Source organism: Centrocercus urophasianus, unplaced genomic scaffold (assembly GCF_019232065.1).
Source record: "Centrocercus urophasianus isolate 14NV4802_14NV808 unplaced genomic scaffold, USGS_Curo_1.0 seq_777, whole genome shotgun sequence".
Classification (NCBI taxonomy): Eukaryota; Metazoa; Chordata; class Aves; order Galliformes; family Phasianidae; genus Centrocercus; species Centrocercus urophasianus.
This window is the reverse complement of record NW_024885396.1, coordinates 82,270-108,715: the sequence shown is the minus strand read 5'-3', so window position 1 is coordinate 108,715 and position 26,446 is coordinate 82,270. Positions and strand designations below refer to the sequence as shown.

Below are 26,446 nucleotides of genomic sequence, written 5' to 3'. Positions count from 1 at the left end.
ACCTCCGCCCCCCCCCCCCCCAAACAAACTCTTCGCTCTCCCTAAAGGAGGCGCCTTTGATCGGAGAGAGGCGAACCCCGACGGGCACCGGCACCACCGGGACCTCCACGGGCATCGGTACCATCGGGCACCGGCACCGGGATCCCCAAAATACCGACACTACCGAGACCCTCCGATCACCGATACCGAGACATCGCCGTGCTCCGGGCATCACCTTTCCATCTGGGTATCCCCAGCATTGACACCGGGACAGCCCCGAGAACCGGCACCGGGGAGCAGCACCGGGACATCGGTTAGCCACACCGCAGCAGCCGGGCTGTGACAGCACAGCACCCACCGAGAACAGGGACCGAAGCTCCCCGGGCACCGACCGCCGGGCTGAGATGCTCCCCGGCGCGGGTCCCCTCGCTTTCCTCCTCCGGTGTCTGCTGCTGCTCTTCGCCTCCGAGAGCCGAGCACGGGCTCGTAAGTAGGGGGCTGAGCCTCTGCTCCCCTCCGCGCCTCAGTTTCCCCATCTGGGGGGGGTCTGCGCCCCGAGATGGAGCGGAGGGCTTTGAGGGCGGGGCTGGGAACGTGGGAGGTGGGCAAGATGGGCCAGGCTGGGCTCCCAAACCCGGCGGAGGGGATGTGGCCGTGGCCCCTCCACCTGCTGCTGGCCCCAGCTCTTTTTGGCGATAGACTGTAAGTTCAAAGTCCCTTCCTTTGGGCTTGATATTGCACAGGATAAGGAGCTGAACTGCTGCCCTTGTTGCCTGCACAGATCCCATCCCACCTGGGTTCGTCTGAGAATGGGTGGAGGAGTGAGCAGACTGGGGGAAATGACTCCCCCCAAAGCAAAGCTGGGGACTTTACTCCTCACTCATCCCTTGCTCTCTCCTGCTGCTGCTCCCAGAGTGGGATGGGGAAGGGAAGTTCTGCACGTGCTTAGGTCTGCTCAGCAGCTTGAAGGTACCCAGGAGCTGTGTTTGGCTTGGGAGAGGCACTGGGACAGCATGATTAGGACCCATCATGACCCTATGTTTATTCTCCCCTTTAATCTATTGAAATTCCACTGGGCTGGTGGCTGCACTGGAATGATTTATCACCTGCTTGGTGCCAGAGCTGCGTTAGACTCCAGCAAAGAATCTTCCTCCTGGAGCACAAACCCAAAGCATGAGCGCTGGGTTGCTTGTGCCAGGGGTTGGGAGGGCTGGGGGTCAGGATGTGAATGAGGAGTGCGTGGCAAAGCATAGTGAGATTTCCAATCTCTGCTTCCCAGCGCTGTGTGCAGCCCTGGAGAGCAAAATCCAGGTGAGTTTGGCTCTTTTCCCTTCCCTGGGTTTATTGACAGCGCTGAGCTCAGCCCACAGCATCTGATATTGCACATGGATGTGGGTCTGACGCTCTGCTGTGTTAACTGTGGTGCCCACATTAGGAGAGGGATGGAGACATCCCCAGAGGGTGTCATTGATGCTGGGTGAGGTGGAGGCACCCACTGGTGGTGGCAGAGCCCCTAAATTGGTCACAAGTCAATGATTTGGGACAGCGTGAGCAAAAATACCCGGCCAATAGCCCTCAATCCCAAGAGGATCCAGGTGTGTTTTGGGGACAGGATTGGAGCCCACTGCATAGTATGGTGCAAAGGGCTCCAGGTGCCACACAGCTAAGGACAGGGGGTTTGGTGACACCATTCACTCTGCCACTCACTGCCCCACATTTTGCTCGAGGCCAAGCCCTTAGGACAAATGAATGCAGGAATAAATTAGCTCCAAGCAGGCTCATCAGACAAGAGACCTACAGTGTGTCTTGGCTAAAAATAGGTGAGAAGCAGAAACGCTCGGGCTTCAATGGCAAGTCAGAAAAGAAGAATTTGCCCATAGAAACAGGCTATTTTAGGGGATTTACACTCTCAACTGGAAAAATATTGGAGGCACAGGTTACTGGGCTGAATGCTGCAGCCCGTCCTCTGTGAGCAATCCAGCACAAGAGCTTAACGCAACGGCGTGTTGGCTGGAGGACTTAAACAGCAGCATCTCTGGAGAGAGCAGGGCTTTTCCCCAGGAGCTCGGGAGCTGTTGTTCCATTGGTTTACTGCGTGGCTTCTGGAGGAAGGGGCTCTGCCTGTCCTGCTTTAAACTCCTGTGCTGTGAGGGTCCGTGTGCTCCAGGATGGGAAGAACCAGGACAAAAAGCATAAATCCTTCTGGCTGCCACGGTAAGGGAGAGGTGAGGGCTGCGCATCCCTTTGGGGAGGAGTGGAGGTAAATGGGGCTCCATCCGCTGCTCCTGGGGCTCCAGGGGTGAGCTGTGAAGCTGCATTTGTGGTACTGTGGGGATTTCCCAGCTCCTATAATTCCAAGAATAAATGCCCAGCCCAGAGCTGAGTAAGGCGAACGCGTGGGAATTGATCTGGACATGAGTAGAGCGGTTCAGGTGCAACATGTCAAGGGCCCAGTGTGCTTTACTCAGTCCCTTTGCTGCATTCTAAACCCTTCATAAATACCAGGCTGTCAAGGGAGCGCCTGCACTTTCTACAGCAGACAGGGCTTTTTACACTTTATTTATGGCTGCTCTTAAAACTTGAAAACTGGTTTGCATAAACACCCCCCGTGCCTGGCATGGTGCTGGTTGCAGGTGCCTGATCTCTGAAATAGCCAAGAGTGTGGCTGGGATGTGGGGCAGAACTGAGGGGGAGCAATGTGGGTTGTGGGGTTTGGGGAAATCCCAGGCTGGGATTGGAGCGTGAAGCACAGCATCGTGTCTTTGCTGGAAGATGCAGGATGTCTCACTAGTGTCCTTTCTGGGGTATCTAATGTCCCTCATCCCTGAGCCCCAGGAGCAGTGGATGGAGCCCCATGTACCTTTCATTATGGGATCCCTTGGTATCCAGAGGGAAACTCCCAGGCACTGGGCTGGTTTTACCCTAGTTTTCTGTGCTTTTGGGTCTTGTGGGTACTTTAGTCCCTTTCTGGCCATGGTTCAGGCTTTACAGTGTGAACCCATGATGGGGATGGGTATGTGAAGGCTAGAGCTATTCAAGCAATGATGGAAAAGCAGCTTTACAACTGCCATGATCAACTGGGACCCTCTTCACATGTCTGCCTCAGTCTAGGAGCAGGGGTTTGCACGCTCGCAATGTGTGTGCATGTTGTATGCATGTGGCTTGGCATCACTGAGATTCAGTCCCTGTGTCCACAGAGAAATGTCATGGCTACAGACAAGCAAAGGATGTTTTGACAGCAGAAAGTGGGGTATTGGTAGTGTTCAGATTTGATAGTTTTCAGTGGTTCCTGCTAACAGACTGCTTCGCCCCTTGGCTCAGCCATGGAGGAGCACTGAGGCAGCAGGATAAGTCACAGTGCATTGAGAAACCCCTGGGGACATCCATGTCCCTCCAGGCCATTGCGGAGGGGATGCAGAGAACTGGCTCACATGGGCAGTGCAGAGGGGATGGGAGAGCTTCAAGGGACAGGTCCCAAGGACGTGCTGTCCTGAGGGAACTTGAACAAGTCCAGGAGATGTCCAGGGATGGAATGACCAACATCAGCTGGACTGATGGTCCATAAGGGTCTTGCACATCCATTAAGGGAGGCTGAGGGGTATCAGTGTGGGCTCCCCTTGGTTTGTGGTCTCTTACTGGGACATGAGGATGTGGGATGACATCTCTGCTCCCCAGCAGTGGGATTTTCTCAGGTTGAAGGACTTTCAGTGGTCACTGAAGGCAGAAGAGAAGGGATTTTTCCATCCTGTTGAGTTTATCACCTCAGGCTGGTGTTTCTGGATCACCTCATGAAGATGCTGCTCCAGTGGGTTCACGCAGCATCTCAGAACCTCAATAGCCTCACCTGGTGCATAAATCTTCTGGTGCTTAAATCTAACCACCCAGGCTTTGCCATTCCCATCATGAGATTCTCCAGGTTGTATCTCCAAAGGCAGAAGGGTAGGAAGCAAAGAGGAGGAGAGGGGAGAAGGAAGGGAAGAGGAAAGGGAAGAGAGAAGGGGGAAGGGGGACAGGCTGATGCTTCTATGTCCTTTTTGTCCCTGTCTTGGCCAGTCATCACTCTCTTCTTTACAACAGCCCTTGCTTACCTTACACCCCATCCGTCTCATGTCACATGCTGCCCTTGCTGCTCAGGATGCTATTCATGATAATTAATGATAACTGAAGATAATTAATGATGATTAAAGTCAATAAGCCCTGGGCAGAGCCTCAAGTGTTGACCAGGGGTGTCAGAGTCGTGCTCCTGGCACGCTCCCCAGCATGGTGTTGGCCAGTGCCTACCTGGGCTTTGCCAAATGCCTGGGCACTGTTTGGGGACAGCCTGTGCCAGATTGGTTTGGCTGTGAGTTGGGCTGGGCCATGGCCCTTGTTGGGGCAGTTAGTGATTGGATTTAAGCAGATGGTGCTCACCCAAGAAAGTATTGGAGCCATGGCAAAAGGTCAGGGATGCACACAACTCATAACGGTGTGCAGAAGAGAAGGATCTTGCAAGGAGGGCTCCTATGTTTGATAAGAAAGTGGTCAAATGGGAGCTGATCTCGGAAGGTTTGGGAATGGGGAGCTCACCTCTTTGCACCTCTGCTCCTCATATTCAGGTCACACAGGGTCACTTGTGAGTGAGGAGCAAGCTTCAAACTGTGTTTGTGTTGGGGTGTCGTGGGCCAGGCTGGGCTCTGGTCCTCTGCTCTGTCATCGTGGAGTCCTGCTTTGGGAAGAAAAGCAAAGTAGTGGCTTTGGATTCTGATGCTGCAGCCTTGAAAGTGCTCTGCAGCTCAAGAGCCCTCCTTGGAACATGAGAAGTAAAACAAGATGACTTTTGTGAGCGTGCTATTGCCGTAGATGCAATAAATAAGGAGACTGAAAGGCACGGGAGCAATTTACTGCCACAAATGGCTTTTCACTCACAGCGAATTGGGAAGATATCCAAACGTCAACCTCTGAAAATGAAATTATTAGCCTGGCATGGGAAAAAATGATCCAGAGCCTCCAGCTTTTAAGCCTCCTCCTTCCATCCATCCCAGCTTGCTTTTAACCAAATAGGCATACGTCTCTTGCCAACTACGCGGCATAGCGCTGCTGAGATGCCGACAAGCGTCTGCTGCTGCCCGGCGCTGCCACTCGGCTCTCATTTTACCAGCAGGCCTTCTGCAGACATGAATCAGGCTGCTTTCGAGGGCTGGACCCAAACCAGGTCTCCACTTGTGAAAAGCGAGTGATTAAATGTTTGGACGAAGCAGCCAACTGGCATGGGAGCCTGCAAGCCGAGCGGGGCTGTGTCACATGCAGGGAACTTGATTTCTTCACCCTCAGCATAATTCATGAAGATACTGCAAGCAGGGAGAAATGAAGTCATTTTCTCATCCTTTTGATGATGAGTTGTTGATTCCCTTCCCTTCCCTTCCCTTCCCTTCCCTTCCCTTCCCTTCCCTTCCCTTCCCTTCCTTTCCCTTTCTCTCCCCTACCTTCCCTTCCCTTTCTCTCCCCTACCTTCACTTTCCCTCTCCTACTTCCCTCCTCCCTCCTCCCTTCCTTCTCCCCTCCTCTCCTCTCTGCTTCCCTTCCCCCTGCCTTTGAAGAAACAACCTGGAGAATCTCATGATGGGGATGGCCTCACATTGCTGTAAGGTTCAGGTTGGATATTAGGGAAAAAATCCTTCTCTGTAAGAGCAGTGAGGCACTGGCACAGGCTGCCCAGGGAGGGGGGAATCACCTTTCCTGGAGGTGTTCCAGAATCATGGGGATGTGACATTTAGGGATGTGGTCAGTGGGTGTTGTAGGATGGGTTGGGGTTGGATGTGATGATTTCAGAGGTTTTTTCCAACCTTAATGAGTCTATGATTCTATGAACTCAACGAGGAGCTAGAAGTTGGCAGTGGCAGAGCACCCATTGGGCTCATCCTGAGGATGCTCAGGAGCTGGCAGAAGGGGTGGCAGCCCACCACAGTGTATTCCTAGGAATGCTGCCTGCTTGCTGGGAGAACTTGCAATGAGGAGGTGGCAACTCCAGTGCTGGTGGCAGGAGCTGGGTGCCATGCCCCTGCAAACAGCCGCCCCCCTCTGCCCTCTCCCCTAGGGCTCTGTAAGATTTTAAAGGCCTGTAAATGCTTCAGGGAATGTAAACATCTCAGCCACGTCATCACCCAAACTACCTCAAATCCCCTCAATGACATAATCTTTTAAATCACCTCCAGTTTTAGTGGGGTTGTAAGCACTTACAGCACTAATAACATGCGTGGTCAGGCATGTGCTTATTCACAACAGAAGCACCGGTGCTTCCCTCCAGCTGTTTGGGTCCCGGGGACACGTCATGGGATAGCAGGGGCAGCCACCGGGCTGCAGCGAAGTTATGGGGTCTGTTTTAATGTAGGTCTGGCTCAGTTCTGTAGGGCCAGGTGGGGCTGTTTGATGCGGGCATTAAGGATGGCTGAATTGGGTTGTTGTTGGGGGGTATGGACCCACAAGTCCTGCTGCTTGCTGGTCCTCATCCTCCCAAGGGTGTGCAAGCAAAGAGTTGGAGCTGGAGGAGATCTGCTAGGGACCTGCTGGAATCTGGGGTGAGAAGGGATCTCCCAAGGGTGTATCCTGACCTGATGGTGTCCAACACCTCGCATCCCTGTGCCATGGCATGGTTGGACCCATCCTGGCAGAGGGAGGGCTGTATCATTTCTGGGATGGAAGCCTCCAGTTCAGAAGCTGGAATCTGGTTCTTCTCATGATGGTAGGATCAGAGAGGAATGGAAAAATTGTGAATTGTGGTTTTCGGGGTGAAGTTTTGACTTGGTCAGCCTGTGGTTTTTCAGCATCTCCCAAATATTTCCATTTAAAGTTGGGACATGTTAAAATTGCTGGCTTTTTATGGTGAGTTGAGCATTGTCTTTTCACACAAATGTCCTTTTTGTAAGAGCCCCTTGGGCTTGCTGACCCTCTGGGGCAACAAGTATATATTTCTCATGCAGAGACTGGCAGGGAAAGGTTGATGTCATGTTTGGGATCATCCTTTGTGCAGAGCCACAGCTTTTCTACCAGCAAGAGTGAGGAATGGGTGGAGATGGCTCAGTGGTGAACTTGCTGTTCCCACAGACAGCCCCATAAAGGAACAGACTGGTTCAACCAACACCATCCCAACCAGTGATGCCTGAAGCCCAGTGAAGCCAAGGGGACTTTAACTGGTGGGACTGGGCAAGACTGCACCATCCTCCCTGCGCTGATGTGTTTGTCAAGGGATCTTTCAGATCTCTCTTACAGAGAGCAAAATCTTTCCTTCAAAACGCTTTTCAACTCCCAAATGTCTTTTCCACTCCAAAATGTATTTTTTATTTACCCTTTTTTTCCGTTTTTCCATTTTCTATTCTTCCTTTCTCATTTCTTCTTATTCCCTTTTCCTTTCTTCTTCTCTCCCAAACTCAGACTCTCCTCTCTTCCCCACCACTCACAGCCCTTCTGGTTTTCCTGGGGGAAACTCCATCTCGTTGTGTCAACCTGCAAACACCTGCCGGCCTTCAAATGAGGGTTTATTCTGACTTGTTCTAGAAATACAGTACTATTTTATGCCTCAACAACACACATTCTGTTCCTCGGCAGCATAAAGAAACCCTTTATAGTTAAAAAACGGTTTTGATGAATGCCTTCACCTTGGGGTTGGGTGGATGGGGTGTGACTGTCAGCTACTCATGGGTGATGGCACGAAGCCACTGATCCCTCCTTGCTCTGCCCATCACAGAGGAAGGAGAGCTCTCCTGAGGGCCATTCCTTTTCTCATGCAGTCTCTCCCCATTGGCTTTCAGGGCCGGATATGTTCTGCGACTTCAATGGCAAGAAGTACAGCCCAGGTGAGAGCTGGCACCCCTACCTGGAGCCGCAGGGGTTGATGTACTGCATCCGCTGCAGCTGCTCTGAGGTATGTCCCACATGCATTGCCCTAAGATGTGGCAACCAGGGCATTCCCAGCTGGTTCTGGTGTCAAATTTGACAAGAGAAGATGCTTTCCACTAGATTAGCATATTTGCTTTTGATAAATCCCCATATCCCTCACAGATGTTGGGTTGACCTTGTGAGGGAGACGTCTCATCAGCATTGGTTGGCTGTGGGTGGAGGTGGCTCAAGGCTGCACTGGGACCATGGGTGATCATTGGTGATGATAGAGGAAATCATGAACTGGCAGCGAGCCTGAGCTGAGGATGGCGAGCCAGGAGCTGGATCGATGAACCTTGTGGGTCCCTTCCAACTTGGGATATTCTATGAATCTGTGAAGCCTCGGTTGGCTGAGTTCCACCAGCACCATCTGTCGTGCTAAAGGGGCTATCATGCAACAGCCTCTTCCCCTAGAAGAACTCCAAGAAAGGGGCAGCTTTGGGAAGCTCTTTCCTTCCTTGGGGGATAGATGTGTAGCTGAAAGGATCGCTCTTGTCTCTCCCCAGAATGGCAACACGAGGTGCTATCGGATCCAGTGCCCCGCTCTGCAATGTGCCAGCCCCGTCACGGACCCCCAGCAGTGCTGCCCACGGTGTCTCGGTATGGGGCCATCCCATGGGGAGGGAATGACAGGAGCAAAGGGGAATTTTAGGAGAGGTAATGGCCTTTTGTTGCACCAGGGGATGTTCTGGTTGGATATAAAGAAAAAGCTATTTGCTGAAAGAGTGGTAAAGCACTGGCACAGGCTGCCCAGGGAGGTGATGGAGTCACTGTCCTTGGAGGTGTTCAAGAGCCATGGGGATGTGGCACTGAGGGACCTGATCAGTGGGCACGGTGGGTGTGATTTGGGGGTCTTGGAGGTCTTTGCCAACCTTAACCATCTGTGGTTCTATGACTCTGGGTGTGGACATGGCGCTGATGGGTTGATGATTGGACTGATTTTAGAGGGTGGATCACTCCCTGTGGCCTCCATGCCCGTGCTGTGCCAGGGACACAAAAGCTCCTTGTACCCTCTGGTTTTCATAGGAAGGAAGCAGAGAAACTGAGTCACAGGCTTGCTTACAGCTGTTTTTTGGACATAGATTCGTTGTCATCACCTGAGTGCTCAAGGAGCTGCACAGTATTTCTGGGTTTGGTCTTGAGGTCATGGCAGCAATGGCAGCTCAGGCTGATGGCATTGCTCTAGCCTGCACAAAAATGTCACTTTTTTGTAAGAGGACCCTTAAACAAATTGCTTTCTCCAGCTCTCCCCCAGCCTAAGGAGCCTTGTAGGGGCAAAACATCAGATCACAGATCAGTGACAAGTCTGAAGTCAGCACATGAAGCAGATCATTTGACTAGAGAAAGTGCTGGCTACAGGAGGAAGAATTTTTTGAAGCTCTGGCACGGTTTTTAAAAATCTTTTTCCTTTCTTGGATGTGATGACCTCTACCATCAGCCAGAGTCAGATGAAAAGCTCCAGGCTCTGAGCTGTGCTTGTCTCTGCTCATTGATGGGGAGTGGGACCGGATGACCTTTAAAGGTCTCTTCCAACACAAATGATTCTATGATTCTATGCAAATAGCTTCTCCCAAGGATAATTAGCTAAAAATGAACAACATCTGTCCAGGTTAAACCTTTGTGGCAAGCTCATTGCAGTCAGGGCAATTCCGCTGTCCAAAAGCTTTCAGGCACCTGAGTCCTCACAAGCTGTGCCCTGCCCTGACCACTTCTTCCTAATAAATATGATGTCTCAAAGCTCCTTGTTCTCTGGGTTGGGCTGGGGGGGAAATCAGTTTGAGCACCCAAGCTGGCGGGGGGCTGGCTCTCACCTCTCTGCTCTCTCCTCCTCCCTTTCAGAGCCAAATTCCCCTTCTGGTCTCCGAGCACCTGTCAGATCCTGCCAGTACAATGGGACAACGTACCAGCAAGGAGAGATGTTCACCACCAGTGAGCTCTTCCCCAGCCGCCAGCCCAACCAGTGTGTGCAGTGCAGCTGCTCTGTAAGCCAGCGATGAGCCCTTGGGTTGGGAGGGCTTGGGCTCTGCAATTATCCTGCAGTGTCAAAAAGCTTTGCAGGAGCAATCTGGGAAAATCAGTCTGAACATCTGGTCAAGTCTCTTGGTTGATGGAAATCCATGGACCTGTCCTAGGCTAAGGTTCCTTAGGGTGCACAGCGGGCAAAGCTTTGTCCCAGAGGATGCAGAGTGCTCTGTACAGCATTCAGCTATCTCACCTGCCCCACTGAGATGTCTCAAGACATCTCAGGTTGGATATTAAGAAAAATTTCTTCTCCAAAAGAGTGGTGATGCATTGGCTCAGGCTGTGCAGGGAAGTGGTGGGGTCTCTGTCCCTGTTCCAGAGCCATGGAGATGTGACACTGAGGGATGTGGTTAGTGGTTATACTGAGGGTAGGTGGAGGTTAGGCTTGAGGATCTTAGAGGTATTTTGCAACCATGATGGTTCTATGATTCTATGACTGAGCACAGTGGGGATGGGTTGACAATTGCACTTGGTGATTTTAGTGGTCTTCCCAACCTTAACGATTCCTTGATTCTTTGGAAAAGGAGAGCCAGAAGCCTTTCTGCACATGTATTTGCTGCAAAATAGATGAGGTTTGTTGCAAAAAGGATCTGGGAGAGCTCATCTTACCTGCAAGGTTACATGGACATGAGGTGCCAGCTCTTGGGCCTCAGGAATTATTGGGATGAAGAGCCTGGAGTGGAGCAGAATTGAACTCCAGATGTGATTTAGTGTCTCCCAACCACTGGTGTTGGGGTGTTGTGCCTCTAGGAAGAGCTTCTGCCCTGTGTGGTGGAGCTCATCCTGGAGGTGATGGCAGATAGACTGGAGGCATTCATTGCAGAGCTGTTTATCTACCACCTCTCTGCCACACCAGAGAGGAATCCCTCCAGTGATGCCCTGAGACAGGGCTTGCTCCACTCTGCCCTTTTCTGCAGGCTGGAATCCTACAAAAACCCACTGAAAAGTGGCAAACTTCTCTTGGGATGGCACAAAGCAGCCTGGCCAGAGGTGATGGTGAATGTGTACAGAGCATGGGGCTGCACGAGCCAGGAGCTGAGTGTTAGGAGATGAATGGGGGGGGGTTCCTCCTTCTTGAGGAAGGGAGCTTAGGAGTGGTGTTGCTGGACTTGGATACTGCCATCAAAAAGAAGCGGGCACAGACATGGCTTTCACGAGCTGTCACACACAGCTCTGGGGGATACCAGGCTCCACTGCTCTGTGTTCTGCTTGCAGCAAAGAATTAAGTTAATGTTGGCCAGGAAAGAAAGAGGGGGGAGCAATTCCACCCCACATCACTCCATCATGCCAAGAGCATGCACCTGGTGGCTACTGCTCAGTGGTGGGTTGGCTTTGATATCTGGCATACCTGCTTTTAGCCCTTGGTCTTTGGCTAAACTTGGAGCCAGGTGGCAAGAGCAATAGCTCATACTTATAGAAATTAAACAGCTTTTAGGGCTTGTTCCTCTCTTACCAACCCTTGCTGGATGCTAGACCACCCTCTGATGGGGACAAATGCTGGGGAAGGAGCCCTCAGTCTGACCCCATGTGCTGTCTGACCCCACCATCACCAGATGTGGGGACACACAGACCTGCCTATCGCTCTTGGAGGCACTGGATCTCACTCCAGCTGTTTGTTGGGTAGGATAATGCCTTGGACACAAAGCAGAAAATAAAAGGATGACCGTGGAGCCCTGCAGTGGTGGGGTCTTGCAGTCTGATCTCAGCTGTTAGAACAGCTGCGTGAACAGCTGGTGGAAACAGCTTCGAAAAGCATCCTGAGACCAGAGCCTCTGGCTCAAACCCTGCTTTGTATGACGTGTTCTCTCCCACCCAGGGCAGGCCCTGGCTGTGACCTGCTGGTCAGAAGAAGGAAAAGCATGCCCCTATAGCCTGATCCTTCTCCCTGTAGGTCTGGACCCCATTGTATGTTCCTGAAGGCTTTGGTTTGCGACCTCCATGTGATCCACCAGACCTCCAGCCTCCTCTCTGTGTCCCCTGTACTGTCTCTTGGCTTTTGGATGGTCAGGGATGCTGCTGTGATTTGGTTTTCTGGGGACATCTTGATTAACTTGTTTTCCATTGACCAAGAGCTTGGTGATGCCCTGGAGAACACTGCAGCATGGAGAAGAGAGCCTTGCTGGTGGGATCTGGCTGCTTCTGGGCTGCTGATATCTTTTTCAATCCTTCAAAGCAGCAAAAACTCATCCCTGCAGCAAATGGTTGCAATTCCATTGAGCAGTGTAGGACTGGGGTGCACAAGCATCAACACTGCCCTTTACTCCACGGTTTTCAGCTTTTCATTGTTTTTCCAAACCAGCCACCAAGTCAGGAAGGCCCACATCTGACCATCCATCCGTTGCTCTTGGTCCAATGTCTTTGTGTGCTCTGTTCTGGAGTTATTGAATGAGAGAGAGGGCAGAGCTGTGAGATAGAGCAGGCTCCGGGTTCAGCATTGCAATTCCCCTTTCCAGCAGGTCCTCATCCTGGGTTGTATTAGGGAACAGGTTCTCGTGCCAATCTAAGCTGGTGCTATGCAGAGTTCACAGATCTGTGGTGGCTGTTCCAGTTCTGATAGCTCTAATGATGTCTCAGATCAGAGCATAACCTATCCTCACCCACCCCCTCCACTTATGAGCATGTGGGTTGGCAATGGGATCCAGCCTTGCTAGGAGAGGGCCACCATGCCATGTCCTGCAGGTTGAAGAGTGATGGGAGCAGATTTTCAGCGTTCAGTCACTGGGTGATTAGTGATACTTGAGGATGGTACTCTGGGGTGCTGATGATTTATGCCAGATCTACAATCAGAAGTGTTAGCACCCCCACACTGGGTGCTCATAGCTCTGTCTGGACATTGGCAATGCTGACAATATATATATCTTTTTGCTCTTCTCTCTTAGGAAGGCCAGATTTACTGTGGCTTGGTGACCTGCCCAGAGCTGCTGTGCTCCAATCCCCTAACCGTGCCAGATTCCTGCTGCCAGGTCTGCAAAGGTAAGGGGAGCTGCTCCTGAGCAAGGACTATGGGCGCAGGATTGCCACTATCTGACAGGAATTATTTCAAGGAACTTCAGCAGGGTTTTGGAAGTCCAGCTTGTAATTTAGGCCACTTGCTATGTCTGAGTCACACCAGGAAACAAAAGACACGAGCTCCTTTTTTTTCTCCTATGCTACCTCTCTAGCACTTAGTTGTGTCCAACCCCCCTACAGCCCATACACTGGCCATGCACTTTGTCCCACCCCTGCTGCATCATGCAAGGGATGTGACCTGCACAGAAGACAACATCCTCCAGATCACTTGCCCACTAGGATGGATGTAGTTTAATTGGCCATGTATCAAGAGTGGTGCATGCTGCTATTTCTCTAGGGGAGTTTCCAGAATAACCAGGGCCTGGAAAAGAGTCCTTTTCCACCTCAGAGCAGCATGGCCTTGGTTGAGTTTCACTCTTGAATTTGCTGCTGTTTTCCCTAACTCCCACCTAGGAAAGTGAGGAGAAATCCAGATCCACATCTCTGGATGAGACCAATTCAAGAGCGAATGGGTGGATTCATGCCTTGCTAAGTTCACAGCTTGCAATGACACTTTAATCCCAATACCAGAGACATATATGAAGCTGGAAGACCGCAGTGACATCCTGACCATGGTCACAGAGTGATCTGTGGGCACCTCCTTGAAACTGCCCCCTGCTGTAGTTTGTGCCCCTCTGTGCTTGGTTTGGTGGCATCTGTAAGGCTTTGGTGGCCTCACCACGAGCAAAGAGATTGCTCTGAACAGAGTGTGGATGTTTTGCTCTGGGACAACATCCTTTTAGAAGAGCTCATGTCCTACAGAAAGCCCTAAATGAGGGCCAGACGTGTTAAAAGTCCTTTGAAGCCACTGTATGCCTTGGGAAAACCAGAGCCTGGTCCAGGTGGAGTTGGTTGTGGGACACCAAACAAGCAGAATTCACAGAGCTGTGGGCACCACCAGAGCTGCCCTTGCACTTGAGGCACGTCATTGACTCAGCACTTCATCTGAAATGCCCCAATAGCCCCAAAGGGTTTATTTTTAATGCCACACCGTCTCCACCACCTTGTACTTAATCTCTAGGGTGTTTCTATGCCACCTAACCTCAGCAGTACGCAAGGTCCTGCCTTTCTCAGAGCTGAGCTCTTGTTAGCTGTCAGTGGGGATAAAAGAGTTTTTGGGGTGTGACGCAGACCAGCTATGCTCCCATTTGCTTCGGGTTTTTGGGGTGTGACACAGACCAGCTATGCTCCCATTTGCTTTGGATTTTTGGGCTGTGACACAGGCAAGCCGTGCTCCCATTCGCTTTGGGTGATGTGAATCCCATTTTGCAAAGCTCCGCTCTTCCAAGAGCTCACAGGCAGTTCAGCACCCTGCAGAGAGCTGCTTTCAGTCATCTGGACCCCAGTGAACAAATCCTCATCCATCTCTGCAGTATTTCACTGGACCATGTTTTTTGCTTGCAGATGGCTCGTATGAGAAGTCTTCGGAAGAGGAACCCCTGCAGTTAAACAGAGGTGTTGTACGTGACATTTACATTTTAAAACTCAGTTTGTTTCTTCTAACACAGCCCCATTAAATATCTCAAAGAAAGCTATTTGCCCTTGGCTATAAGCTTTACAAGAAATGACCCAGCTTTGTGGGCAGTAGAACCACTGACACTTGGTTTGCAGCTGAGTCCTGCTTGGGAGTTGGCTTTAGGTGAGGGCTCTCAGCATAGACTGAGCTGTTAGGACTCTTGTCCTCTCCTCTGGAACATCTCTGCTGTCCTGGAAGAGCAGAAGACCTGTGGGAACTGGAAAACTTGGGTACTTCTCTTGATTGGCCAGTGGGTTAAAATGGGTGAAGAAGTTGAACAGAGAAATTCATATGAGACTGACAGTCATACGTGGCCCCTACCCATGAAGTCGGGTGGCCCAAATCCATCTTTGAGAGCTTTTGCTTCAGATGTTGGGTTTTACTCTTCCCCCCAAGCTCAAGGGTGTCCTCCTCCCATTCGTACCTCCAACACTGGAGCTGGCCATGAGCATGCTTTCCCCAGGCTGTTTGTATCAGCAGCCCCAGCAAGGAAAAAGTGACTCCCTGGCTGCTCAGAGTTCATTCACGGTGACATTTCGAGGCTGGGCAGCCCATGCCAGCTCTTTGGGAGTAGGTCACTTACAGCTCCTGGCCCTTCCCTTTTCCATACTGCTGGGTGAAACGCCAGCGTCACACCTCCACCACCTATAAAACCTCCAAAATAGACACAAGGAGACCCTTTGTGCTGCATGTCTTGTCCCAGCACTTTGCTCTTGGGATATTCCAGGGATTTTATTCCTGCCAGCTGACAACGCTCCTGGTACCAGGCAGGTGAGAGGGCAGGATACAGCCCATGCTCACCTCTCCGATCCTTATGGTTCCATCATACAGATGCCAGGCCTCAGTTGCCCATTTCCCTACCAGTGTAGGACCCCAAATGACAGTGTAGGACACCATGAGGGTATAACCTTGGATGTAGGTATTGTGTTGATGCTGCCACAATGAGAGAAGGTGACCCACATGCAGCCTACAGAGGACAGCAATGAGGGGCACTGGGACTAACTGCTCGTCACTCCTTAGACATATTTAATGGCACTGGGATGGCTCCTGCTCATTGCTCATCCCTGCAGTCTCTGAACCTTCCCGTTCTGTGGCTTTTTGCAGCATGGAGTGAGAACAACCAAACCACCTGGGTCTGAGTCCCCTTGTTTTCTCTGACTGTTCCCAGAGGCACTCACAAGACCAGTGCTTGGGGGAAGCAATGAACAGAAAGCCACCTGGAGCCACCGCATCCACCGTGCTCAGTTCCTCGCTGGAGTTCATCCCCAGGAGCTTCAAACCCAAGGGGGGAGGTGGCACCACCGTGAAGATCGTTTTGAAAGAGAAGCACAAGAAAGGTAAGGGGAGGGGCCAGGTGGTCTCTGTGTCTCCTAAATTGCCTTCTCCAAGACTCTGGGTTCCAGAGAAGCTGTTTCAAAAGCAGCTTTCCAACGATGACCCCCAACTTGCTCACTCACAGCCCTGGTCTCAGCCCTGGTGGCCCTGGTGGCCCTGACCCTGAGATCACAATCCCTTTTCTATATGAATCTCCAACCTCTGGGCTGGAGGAAGGCCAAACTTTGGGGTGTTTTGGAGATCTGGGACCTGGGAAGGGAGGTGTTCAGTTGAAAGATCTCACATGATCCTTCTATGGTCTTTCTGCTGCAGAGGGACAAGGGGTTCCCTCCTACAACTGCCTTCAGTGTGATGGGTCCATCGTGGTGCCATTGGCTTCCTCCTGGAAGGCAAAGATGGGGAGGAAACTGCATGGAGCCAAAAGGGAGGAGAGGGGTCCCTTCTCCTCTTGGGGACTCTCCCAGTACCATGCTTCCACAAAGGCTCTCTCCAGTCTTTGGAGATGAAGCCCTGGAGGAAATTTCTGGGACCTCCAAAAATTTGCATGCAAAAGTCAGCAGGTGGCACTCTTCACTGTGCTTGGTGCTGGTGGAGGCCTTGGAGGGACCCTGGGCTCATAGAAGTCAGGAGACAGGTGAGCTCCTGCCCACAGCTGCCCCATAACCCTACTTGACCCCAGCAGCCTCCACCTTCTGCAGCCTGGTCCCCATGTCCCATGGCACCTCCTGGTTGGGGAGGCTGTGATGTCCCCACGTCACTCTGCAGGTAGGTTTGCTGGTAGGTCATGATCCTCAACGCCACGGGGCCACGCTCACTGTGTAGGGCCACAGTCCTCGAGGCTGTAGGGTTGTGCTCCCAAGGCTGCAGGGCCACCCGTTTGTGAGATGTTGAAACCTGTTGAGCTCCAGCAGGCCTTGGATGTATGGAGAGAAGGAGGATTTATTCCTACTGGCATGGCTTTTCTCTCTCCTCCAGCCTGTGTTTACAATGGGAAGACCTACTCCCATGGAGAAGTGTGGCACCCCGTCTTCCGGCTCTATGGGCTCCTGCCCTGCATCCTGTGCACCTGCAGGGATGGTGTCCAGGACTGCCAGAAGATCACATGCCCCAAGGAGTATCCGTGTGACTCTCCGGAAAAAGTAGATGGGAAGTGCTGTAAAATATGTCCAGGTATGTGAGATCCTACCTGCTCCTGCAGCTGTCCTCCATTTCCTTCCTCAAGCTTTGGTTTAAAGCCCTGGGCATAAGGATGTATAGGGTTTCACATCACTGAATTCATGCCAGGTGAGTTCTGCAGAGCACACAGTGATGTAAGTCTGTCTTGGACTGAACTGAGATGAGGAAACTGATCCCAAAATGTTGCATGCGTTAAGTGGCTGTAGAATGGAGAAAGATGTCTGAAGAGCTACGTGCTAACAGTCTTCAGACAAGCAGGGAGGGGAGAGGGCTCAGTCTGCTCTCCAGCCCTCAGTTGAGGCTTTGGAACAAAATTTAGTGGATTAACTGTGGCAGTTTGAAATCAGAAGGACACTGTCCAGGTGCTGTGGCACCCATGGTTTGGGCTGAGCTGGAGTTGAGGTCTCCATCCCTGGAAAGGGAGGGTTTGCCGTGTAGCCATCGGTGTGAGCCAGGAGGAGCAAGGCTGGTCCTGGGGCTGGGAAGTGGTGAAGTGACATCTTCTTCTCATATGCAGTGGATCTGGGGTCTCTCAGCTGCTTCCTGGCCTTTGAAAAGCTGTTTACCCACAACACCAGACCTGGTACAAATGTGGCATAGCTTCAGATCTTCTCTGTTTCCAATGGAGAATGTTCTCTAGGTTGCACCTCTTCTCATTATCATTCTGTACTGGATGTTCAGATGATGGACAACCTCTCCATAGAGAGGCTAAAGATACATGAGCCTGCCTGCAGATGTGGCAATTGCTGGGTCATCTTCTCAGATGTACACCTTAATGGAGGAGTCTCACCAGGAGAACAAGCAAGGGACGTTGTCAGGTTGAGGAATGGGGGCAAATAGACTGCACAGCAATCTCAGCTGGGATTTTCAAGGTTTTCCCCTGCCAAGCAGGGAGGTGCTGGGACAGCCTCCCCTGGGGAGCAAAGGGCAGAATCTCAGCTTGTTTTAATAAGATTTCTGATATGTTTATGAGCAGGATTTATGACGTGGTGCCTGGTGGGAATGGGATGTGATGACTGAGCAGATCCTTTCCAGTCTTGCACTCCCATTATAGCAGTTCTCTCTGGTTTAAAGTCTACAACTTTCTCTTCTGGGATCTCTTGTCTGCTCTTCAGACTTCATTTATTTCCAGTTAAACACTCTGACCCAGCCAAAGTGACTTTCCAGTACTCATAGATAGCAATCACACACACACAATGCTCAGCCAAGTTACATGCTTGTCCTTTCCTTCACTGCATGGCGGTTTCGCCGTCGTCATTTTCCAGGCAGTTTCCATGGTCCTGTCCTCCTCTTGCTCCTCTGTACGCTGCAGCTTGGAGGGAAATGCTGACTGCTTTCTGTTTGCAAAAGAGAAATTGCTGCGAATGCATTGGTTGGGAAACAGCCAGCATTGGTGTGGGGAGAAGTGGTGGCCAGAAGGGTCCCTACTTCTCCTCCTTGACGTGTTGGCCATCAAGTGGCTCTGGTGTAAAGCTGTGAGCTTGTGGCTCCTTGAGCATGTGGCTCCTTGCTGGTTGTGGATGTGGGGCTGCAAAAAGCAGCCCTGGTGCAGATGAAATGTGAGGGATGGAGGTTCTGCACCCAGATCCCATGGTGACAGGGGTGAGTGAGGGTAGTGGCACCTGGTTGTCCTCCTGGGTCTCGCTGGGGCTGCAAAATTGAACACTTGTTGCTGAAAAATCCCTGCTTTGCGCTTCTTTACATTGAAATTTCCATCCCCTCTCTACCGGTGTGTGCAAAGAGTAGCTCAGGATCACCCCAGAAAGCATGGGGAGAGCAGAATCAGGCCTAAAATAACTGTCCTACTAAAATAAACCCCATGTCTCTATTTATAGCCAAACTTTCTTTCGAGTAGTGTAAAAAGCTCCAGCATCCAAAACGACGGGGGAGAACAAGGCTAAATTCAGCTGAGCTCCTCTGCGTTCCAAGGACCACAACCAAAGGCAATAAATCTCCTTCCAAAACCGTGGGGGATTCTTCATTACTCCAGAAACAACAACAACAACAACAAGAAGAAATGAGCGTCTCTTCTTCACCCAAGGGTGTTGGAGAAGTCACACAGGGTCCTGGAGATGTTGTCCCAATTGCTGCGTGCCTGGACCAACGCGAAGGAGCTCTGCGTGGGGAGGGGGCTCAGTTTGGGGCTGAGCCCACCCGTGGGGCTGGGCTGGGCACTGTGCCCAGGCAGCACAGCCACGGTGCTGGCTCCCATGCTGTGGGCTCATCTCTCTGCCTCACTGACGTTGCTTCTGTGGGATGGGAGGGAGATGGGAAGGTTGGGCTTTGCTGCATGGTGTTGGCACCGAGGTGGTGGTTAGAAGGGATGCAGGTGGAGAAAATCACCCTGCTCCATCGCTGCTGCTATAGGGGCTGCTAAAACCAAGGGGAGTTGAAATTACGGAGGTGGGCAACTCCACAGACCCTTTATCAATGTCTTCCTTTGTCAACATCTCCTTTTGTCAGCATCTCCCTTTGTCGAGATCACCCTTTATCAACATCCCCTTTTATCAATACCTCCCTTTGCTTCCAGCCTTGATGTCTTTGTGCCTGTTGGGATCCAACCCCAGGTCTGAGCCTTCTCTTCCAGCCTTTCAGGAACCTCCTCCACCTCCTTCGTGTTGCTCTTGCCCTATTTAATGAACTGTTCTTGTCTGTGCCCAGAAACCAGAGTCAAACCCACTGATGAAATCATCACTGAGAGATGTGGCAAGACCCCCAACCACGTCCTGGTGTACATGTTTGTGCCACCGAGCTCCGAGAACTCCAAGGAGATCCTGAGGACAGTCGCTATCGAGAAGGAGCTCACGGAAGAGGTGGAAATCTATAACTGGAAGCTGATTAAAGGTGAGTCCCACAACAAAGCCAGCCAGCAGTGGAGATCTGCTTGGACATGTGCTGCTTTCCAATCATAAATCATTAAGGCTGGAGAAGACCACTGAGATCACCAAGTCCAACCATGAACCCGTCACCACCATGCCCACGAAGTCGAAACCTGCTGACAGCAGGCTGGCTTTTCTGTTTCCACTTTCTGCACTCTTTTGCTGTAGTTGCATGCAGGCATGGTGTTGGAAACCACTTTTGATCTCAGTGTACCCAACCAGAAGCTGCAACGCCATCCAGTGGCACAGCATCTTGGACGACTGAACTAGGTGTTGGTGGTTGGGCAAGATGATCTTAGAGGTCTTTTCCAACCTGAATGAATCTATGATTCTGCATGGGCAAACAAGGCAGAGGCTGTGGGGTTCTTCCTCAAAAACCCACCTGCTTTCATGCCAAACACATGGAAAACTAAAAAAAAAAATGTATTGTAGTCATTCTGTATTTTTGCTTTTGCCCTTTCTTGTCCCTGATCCACCAACTGCTGGGAACAAAGCTTGCCGAGCTGCATGCAGGGAACATGAGCTGCCCCAGCCTGCTTTTTGGAAAAGGGGTTTGGGATGTTTGGTTGGTTCACACTCCAGCAAAGCACAGTACAGACTCTCAAATGACACTGATCTTTTGCACTCTCTGTGTACGTCTAGATGTGCCACACTCTCATGGATCAGCTCACCACCCAAGCTGCATGATCTCGTGAATCTTTGTGTCTTGTTTCTTCTGGGCCTGGGTGCCCAAAACAATGTTCCAGCCTCAAATCTTCATTGGACATACTTGCAAAAACTTGTGCCCAAGTTTGGGGCACTTTGGGTCAGTTGTGCCCTACCTGTGGACTCAGCGACCTTCAGAGCATGGAGCTGGGTGTCTTCTGGACACCTTTAAACAGATATTCTGCTCTCCTGGGTGTGTAGGTGTCTCACTTCACTCCCTAAAGGAGTTCTTATCCCTCTTGGGGCTGTTCCCAGTCTTGTTGCCCTAGTGGGCAATATTGGTGGTAGTTGGCTGGTTGGGCAAGATGATCTGAGAGATCTTTCCCAACCTTAACGATTCTGTGATTCCGTGGTCTTCCCAGCCACTTTGGGTGGGTGCATGGGTATTAATCAGAGAAATTGCCTCCAGTGATGGAGCTGTGGCTGTCGCCATGTTCCCACCCACCTCCCTCCGTCCCCCACGTTCCTCCTCTCTCCATCCTCCCCCAGCACAGCGAAGCCTCCTTCACAATGGCACCTTGTAGCTGGAGGACAGCTGAGCTGCACTGTCTGGGCCCCCCCTCTCCCCCCTCTTTTCCTCTCCTTGCTGCTTGGCAGAGGTCACCACCCAAACCTTCTTGCCACCTTCTGAGGCCAAAAGCTTCGTGTCTGCACGGAGCTCCCGAGCCCTGCCAGCCAAGGACAGGGGAGGCCCTTGTCCCCGAGGCCAACACAGCTCTTTTGCTTGGCAGAGCAAAGTGTTACTATTGGGAAAGAGCATGAGCTCAGTCACATATGGATTCCACCTCTCCATGGTCCATCACTCTACCAACAGAGCACCGTGTGTGGAGCAGGGAGCCTGCAAGTCACGCCTGGAGCCTGTCCATCCACCTTTGTATGGCTTACCATCCTACGTGGCCTCCTCTATTTCTGTGCTGGATGGTTTCCTCCTCGAGGCACCGAAATAGAAGAGAAACTGACAGCAACACCCAGCCCAAACCTCTACCCACCTTTCTGACGATGCCCCTGCACAAGTCACAGTGTGGGATTCTCCACAATTTTAGGGGTCTGAATGGCTCAGGAGGTTTGAAATGTGACTTTCTGATGTTTTGGAGAAGGAACTTTTGCAGGCAGTGTGGACAAAGTGGATGGAATCAGAAAGAGACCAGCACTGTTCAGAGGCTTGTCTTTGCCTCCTGTACTTGGAGGTGCAGTGCCACTTTCACACTGCTAGGCTGGGATTAGATAATGACCCAAAGATCCTGTTTTGTCCTGAAAATCTGTGGCTCTGGGACCTTCAGCCATTCCCATCTGGGTTTATTCTCTTGTTATGTGTGCTTGGAGATCTCCTGCCACAGAAAATCTATGGTCTGTATAATTTCTTCCAGAGCCACAAACCCTTTCTTTAAGGATAACTATTCCCAACATGCAGCCTCCCTGTAGATCACAGTCCTGGCCTTGAATTCTCTCTGGGTTGAGTGTTTGGTGACAGCAGACTCCTTTCCCCTGATGCATATGAAGATGCCATCATCTCCAGCCCATGTCATCTTCTCCACCCTCTAATCAGTCTTTCCTTGACATTAGCAATTTCTGGTCCTTTGGTCTGGTTGTTAGCTCATTCCTTGCACTCCATGATATTGGAATCTATCTGCTTTTTGCCTTGAGGTGGTGTATAAAGCACCAAGAGGGGTGAGAAGAGGCAGCCCCACCACCTCCCTCCATCTCGTCCTCCTCGATGCCAGGGTCTGTTGGGCAGGAAAGCAAATGGGATCCAGGGCTCCATCAGCAGAGGGGTGGCCAGCAGGGACAGGGAGGTGATTGTCCCCCTCTGCTCTGCTCTTGGGAGGCCCCATCTGCAGCACTGCGTCCAGGGCTGGAGCCCCCAGCACAAGAAAGACAGGGAGCTGTTGGAGAGGAGGGCCATGAAGATGAGCAGAGGGCTGCAGCAGCTTCCTACAAAGACAGGCTGAGGGAGCTGGGCTTGTTGAGCATGGAGAAGAGAAGCTGCGGGGTGACCTCAGTGCAGCCTGCAGTGCCTCAAGGGAGCCTGCAGCCAGGAGGGGAGTCAGCTCTGTGAAAGGGGAGATGGCAGCAGGACAAGGGGAAATGGTTTGGAGTTGAGGGAGGGCAGCTGGAGGTTGGATGTCAGGGGGAAGTTGTTTAGAGAGAGAGTGGTGAGGGGCTGGAACAGCTGCCCAGAGAGGCTGTGATGCCCCGTCCATCCCTGGAGGTGTTGGAGGCCAGGTTGGATGGGGCCCTGGGCAGCCTGGGCTGCTATGAAATGTGGTGGGGGGTTGGAGCTTCGTGATCCTTGAGGTCCCTTCCAACCTGGGCCATTCTATGATTCTGTGATCTGCTGGCATTGCCCAGCCTTTGCCTCCCACAGTCCTCATTCTTCACCAGCTCCATCCATGTTGGCTTTTCATTACTTACAGACCTGGGTTAGGTACTCATGGACATGGTCAGCAGGCAGTATTGGTGGTAGGTGGACGGTTGAACTGGATGATTCAGAGATCTTTCCCAACCTGAATGATTCTATGATTCCATGGGCAGCAAGAGCAGACTATTCTCATCCCCTTGTGAGTGCTGACTTGACATCCGCGTTCCTCCATGGCTCCCCAGCTCCTGGAATGTGTCAGAAATGACCATCCAGAGACCACACATCTCAGCCAGCTCTCCGGGGGCTCTCAAGTGTAAATTATCCAGGTCGGTCAATTAAACGATGTTTATCTCTTGTGGCTCTTGTTTAAAACAACCTCCTGGTTACTGGTGGAAAGTGCTTCATCAGCCCCAGGGCTGTGAGCACACCCTCCTGCTCCTTTCTAAGTATAGAGAGAAGGATTTATGGAACACTTGTGCCTTCCTTGCGTCATTAACACTTTTATTATCTCCATCCAGCGTCTCCTTTTGTTACTGGTAGGACTCCATTTCCCGACCCACTTACGGGGCTTATTAATAGCCCAACCAGCCTCATATTTCTCCCGATGCATTAAGACTTCCCGTATTAACTTTCCACACTCCACAACATCCCATTAGGATGGATCACACGCTGCTTCCCATCCGTTACACGCTCACCGTATGTGTAACTGCTGCTGGGAAGCAGGAAGGTCTCTTACCCAAACAGAGAGAAACGGCATCAGACATCAGTGCAATGCGGGGCACGTGGGAAGGAGCTGGGAGAGGTATGGGGAGGATGTGCCCCACATAGCTGCCCCCTTCATCATGCTTCCATACAGGGATGAATATCCTGACCCCTAATCCCACGGAAAGGTCACTTCCGTTGCTAAATGTGTGGTTTTCTCATGTCAGACATCTGACTCAGGCATCCCCTGAATGGGACAGTGCTGGTGTGGGCTGAAATATCCATCTGAGGTCAGCCGTGCGTTTCCTGTCCTGGAGAAGTTACAGGGCTGGGGGCAAAGGAATGGAAAAACTTTGGTCCTGGCTGCTTCAGGGCTGGGCACGGTAGTCTTTACCACCCGTAATGATTCAATGAGTCTATAAAAAGGAGGCAGAAGGAGGTGGGAAAGACCCCCATTGGATGGGTGGCGTGGGGAGAGCGAGTGGAGAGGAGAGGGATCCGGGATCCCATTGATCCCAGCTTTGTCCCTGTGATGGTTTCTTGGAGATCAGAGCTCCTCCAGTGCAGTTTGGAAAAGAGATTTTTCCCAGTCCTACACTGGGCACCCCAGCCTCTCAATGAGTTTTGTTGGACCCCACAACCTAAATCCTTGGGTTGTGTGCATGAGGAGGGGGTGGAGATGTGCACCAAAGCCACACTGAGCCCTACAGCAATGCCCCCATGCTTCTCTCTGCAGGGATATTTCACTTGATCCAAACCAAGAAGATCAGCAAGCAGGAATTCAAGCAAGAAGCACAGAACTTCAGGCTGATCACCAGGACGAATGAAGGTAAAGAGCCCCTTTGTCCCCCTTCCCCTCCTGCTGGGTCCCACCACCCCGTGCTCTCGGTCAGTGGTCACATTTTCTCTTTATGGGATTGCAAAGGGCAGCCAGCTTTCTAAAAGTGGACGTGCTCTTGTGAAACGCAAAGGCGAGATCCCTCCAAAGCCCATAAAACTTGTTTGGTTTTTATATCTGATCCGTCTGGTGTGACGGGGCGGGGAGCGAAATTATGCGAGGGATTTGAAAGAAATAAACTCTGGAATATCTTTGAAAATCATTCTTAATGTTCTTGGATGTGCGTAAATGTTACAAAAAAAAGGAGGAATGCTGGTGCACATGTGCCTGTGCAGAACGAAACTGCCGCGCTGTTTCCCTTTGGCTGCCTCTTTGCCTGGGCTGAATTAGGGTTTAATGGGTCAGGCTGGGATAGAGGCCATTCCCGTGTTGCTCAGCATCCATGGGTCAGGGTATAGGCTGCCCATTATGAAGCAGTTCACACAGTGATGGTGTAGGTGAAGGTTGGTTTTCACCTTCAGCCCATTTGAGACAGCACCTCGTGGCCAAGCGCTGCGGGATTTTCAAGTCTCTGCTCTCAGGTTGGGCTCCACACTGGAACGGGGTCTCTGCCCCTCACTGGGACTGTGGGGAGGTCAATCAGCTATAAGGGATACAGAAAAGGGCTGAGCTTCCTCCAGCATCTCTGAGGTGCATGGCAATGCTTTAGGGGAACAGTGGGAGGGGTTGGGGCGGGCTCAGTGCCTGTTTTTGGGGTGATGCTTTTGCTTCGCAGGGAGTGTTTTCACAGGGAAACCCTGGAAAAGTCGTTGATTGAGGTGTTAATTGCATTGTGAGAGGCTTGTGGGGCTCTGCTTGAGAGTAGAAACGCAGCAAGGAGGGGAAAGGAAATAGGGGGTGGGGGATGGGGTGAGGGAGGGAGGGTGGGGAAAAGAGGGTGAGATTAAGAGGATAGAGGATGAGGATAAGCAAGAATGAATGGGGGATGTGGGAAAGGGGAAAGGGATAAGGAATAGAGGATCATTGGTCATAGAATAGCTTGGGTTGGAAGGGACCTTAAAGACTGTCTAGTTCCAACTCAAGAATAAGAAAAAGGGAATAGGGAAAGAAGATAAGAAATAGAGATAAGGCATGGAGAGAGGGGGTGGGAATAGGGCATGGGGATAGGGAATGGGGGTGGTGGATAGGAGATAAGAAATAAGGGATTAGGGGAGGGAGGGAAGAGGAAGATGATAGGGAACAGGGAGCAGAGGATAGGGAACAGGGATAGCTGATAAGGGATAGAAGTTAAGGGATAGGGGATGGAGGATAGGGGATAGATGATAGAGGATGGGGACAGAGGATGAGGAGTAGGGAACAGTGGTTATGGGATAAGGGTTAGGGGGTAGCAGTCATCTCTGGCTGCAGCCCCTGGTGTTCCAATGGGAGACACCAAAACCCCTGAGCATCTCTCAGCCTCAGACCCATTGTAGTTCTGAGATGACAAAGCCTCCAGCTCATGGGGCTGCTGATGAGCTGCCCTGACAGTGGCCCCCAGGGGCAGTGTGTGTGATGCAGAGGGCAAATGGGCTTTCCAGTAACTGAGGGTGAGTGCTAACCAGTGTCCATCTCTGCTCACCCAGGTCACTGGAACATCTTCCAAGCCCAGACATCAGAGCTGAGGATGACAGAGAGCCCAGAGAAAGAAACAAAGAACTTGTAAAGAAAAAAAAAGAAAAAAAGAAAAAAAGAAATAACTTTAACCTAGCTATTGATTTATCTACACCCACACACACATACACACCTACACATATATACAAAGAAAAGTTGCATTATTCAATAGACTGGCACAGCAATAAGAGATACACTAGTGTAAATGGCAGCAGCTCCAGCAGATGAACCAAACCCAACCACCGTGTCCACACCAAAGCCACCACGGCGACTTGATGTCCCTCGGAGTGCTCCAGTGGGACTGGAGGAGGCCGTCGTGTCTCCTG

The 26,446-nt window shown here is 51.5% G+C and overlaps 1 protein-coding gene across 1 annotated transcript in view; it reads left to right on the top strand.

Annotated features, from left to right (window-relative positions):
- The window catches only part of CHRDL2 (chordin like 2), a 32,091-nt gene extending 5,918 nt beyond the window's left edge, over window positions 1–26,173 (top strand). The window contains exons 3-13 of the mRNA XM_042838363.1: window positions 48–465; window positions 7,764–7,876; window positions 8,397–8,490; window positions 9,730–9,872; window positions 12,792–12,885; window positions 14,365–14,420; window positions 15,645–15,813; window positions 16,787–16,981; window positions 19,649–19,831; window positions 24,369–24,461; window positions 26,093–26,173. Coding sequence (XP_042694297.1) covers window positions 384–465; window positions 7,764–7,876; window positions 8,397–8,490; window positions 9,730–9,872; window positions 12,792–12,885; window positions 14,365–14,420; window positions 15,645–15,813; window positions 16,787–16,981; window positions 19,649–19,831; window positions 24,369–24,461; window positions 26,093–26,172 — 1,302 coding nt within the window. The 5' untranslated portion in view covers window positions 48–383 and the 3' untranslated portion in view covers window position 26,173. The remainder of the gene's footprint in view (window positions 1–47; window positions 466–7,763; window positions 7,877–8,396; window positions 8,491–9,729; window positions 9,873–12,791; window positions 12,886–14,364; window positions 14,421–15,644; window positions 15,814–16,786; window positions 16,982–19,648; window positions 19,832–24,368; window positions 24,462–26,092) is intronic.
- The last annotated feature ends 273 nt before the right edge of the window (window positions 26,174–26,446 follow it).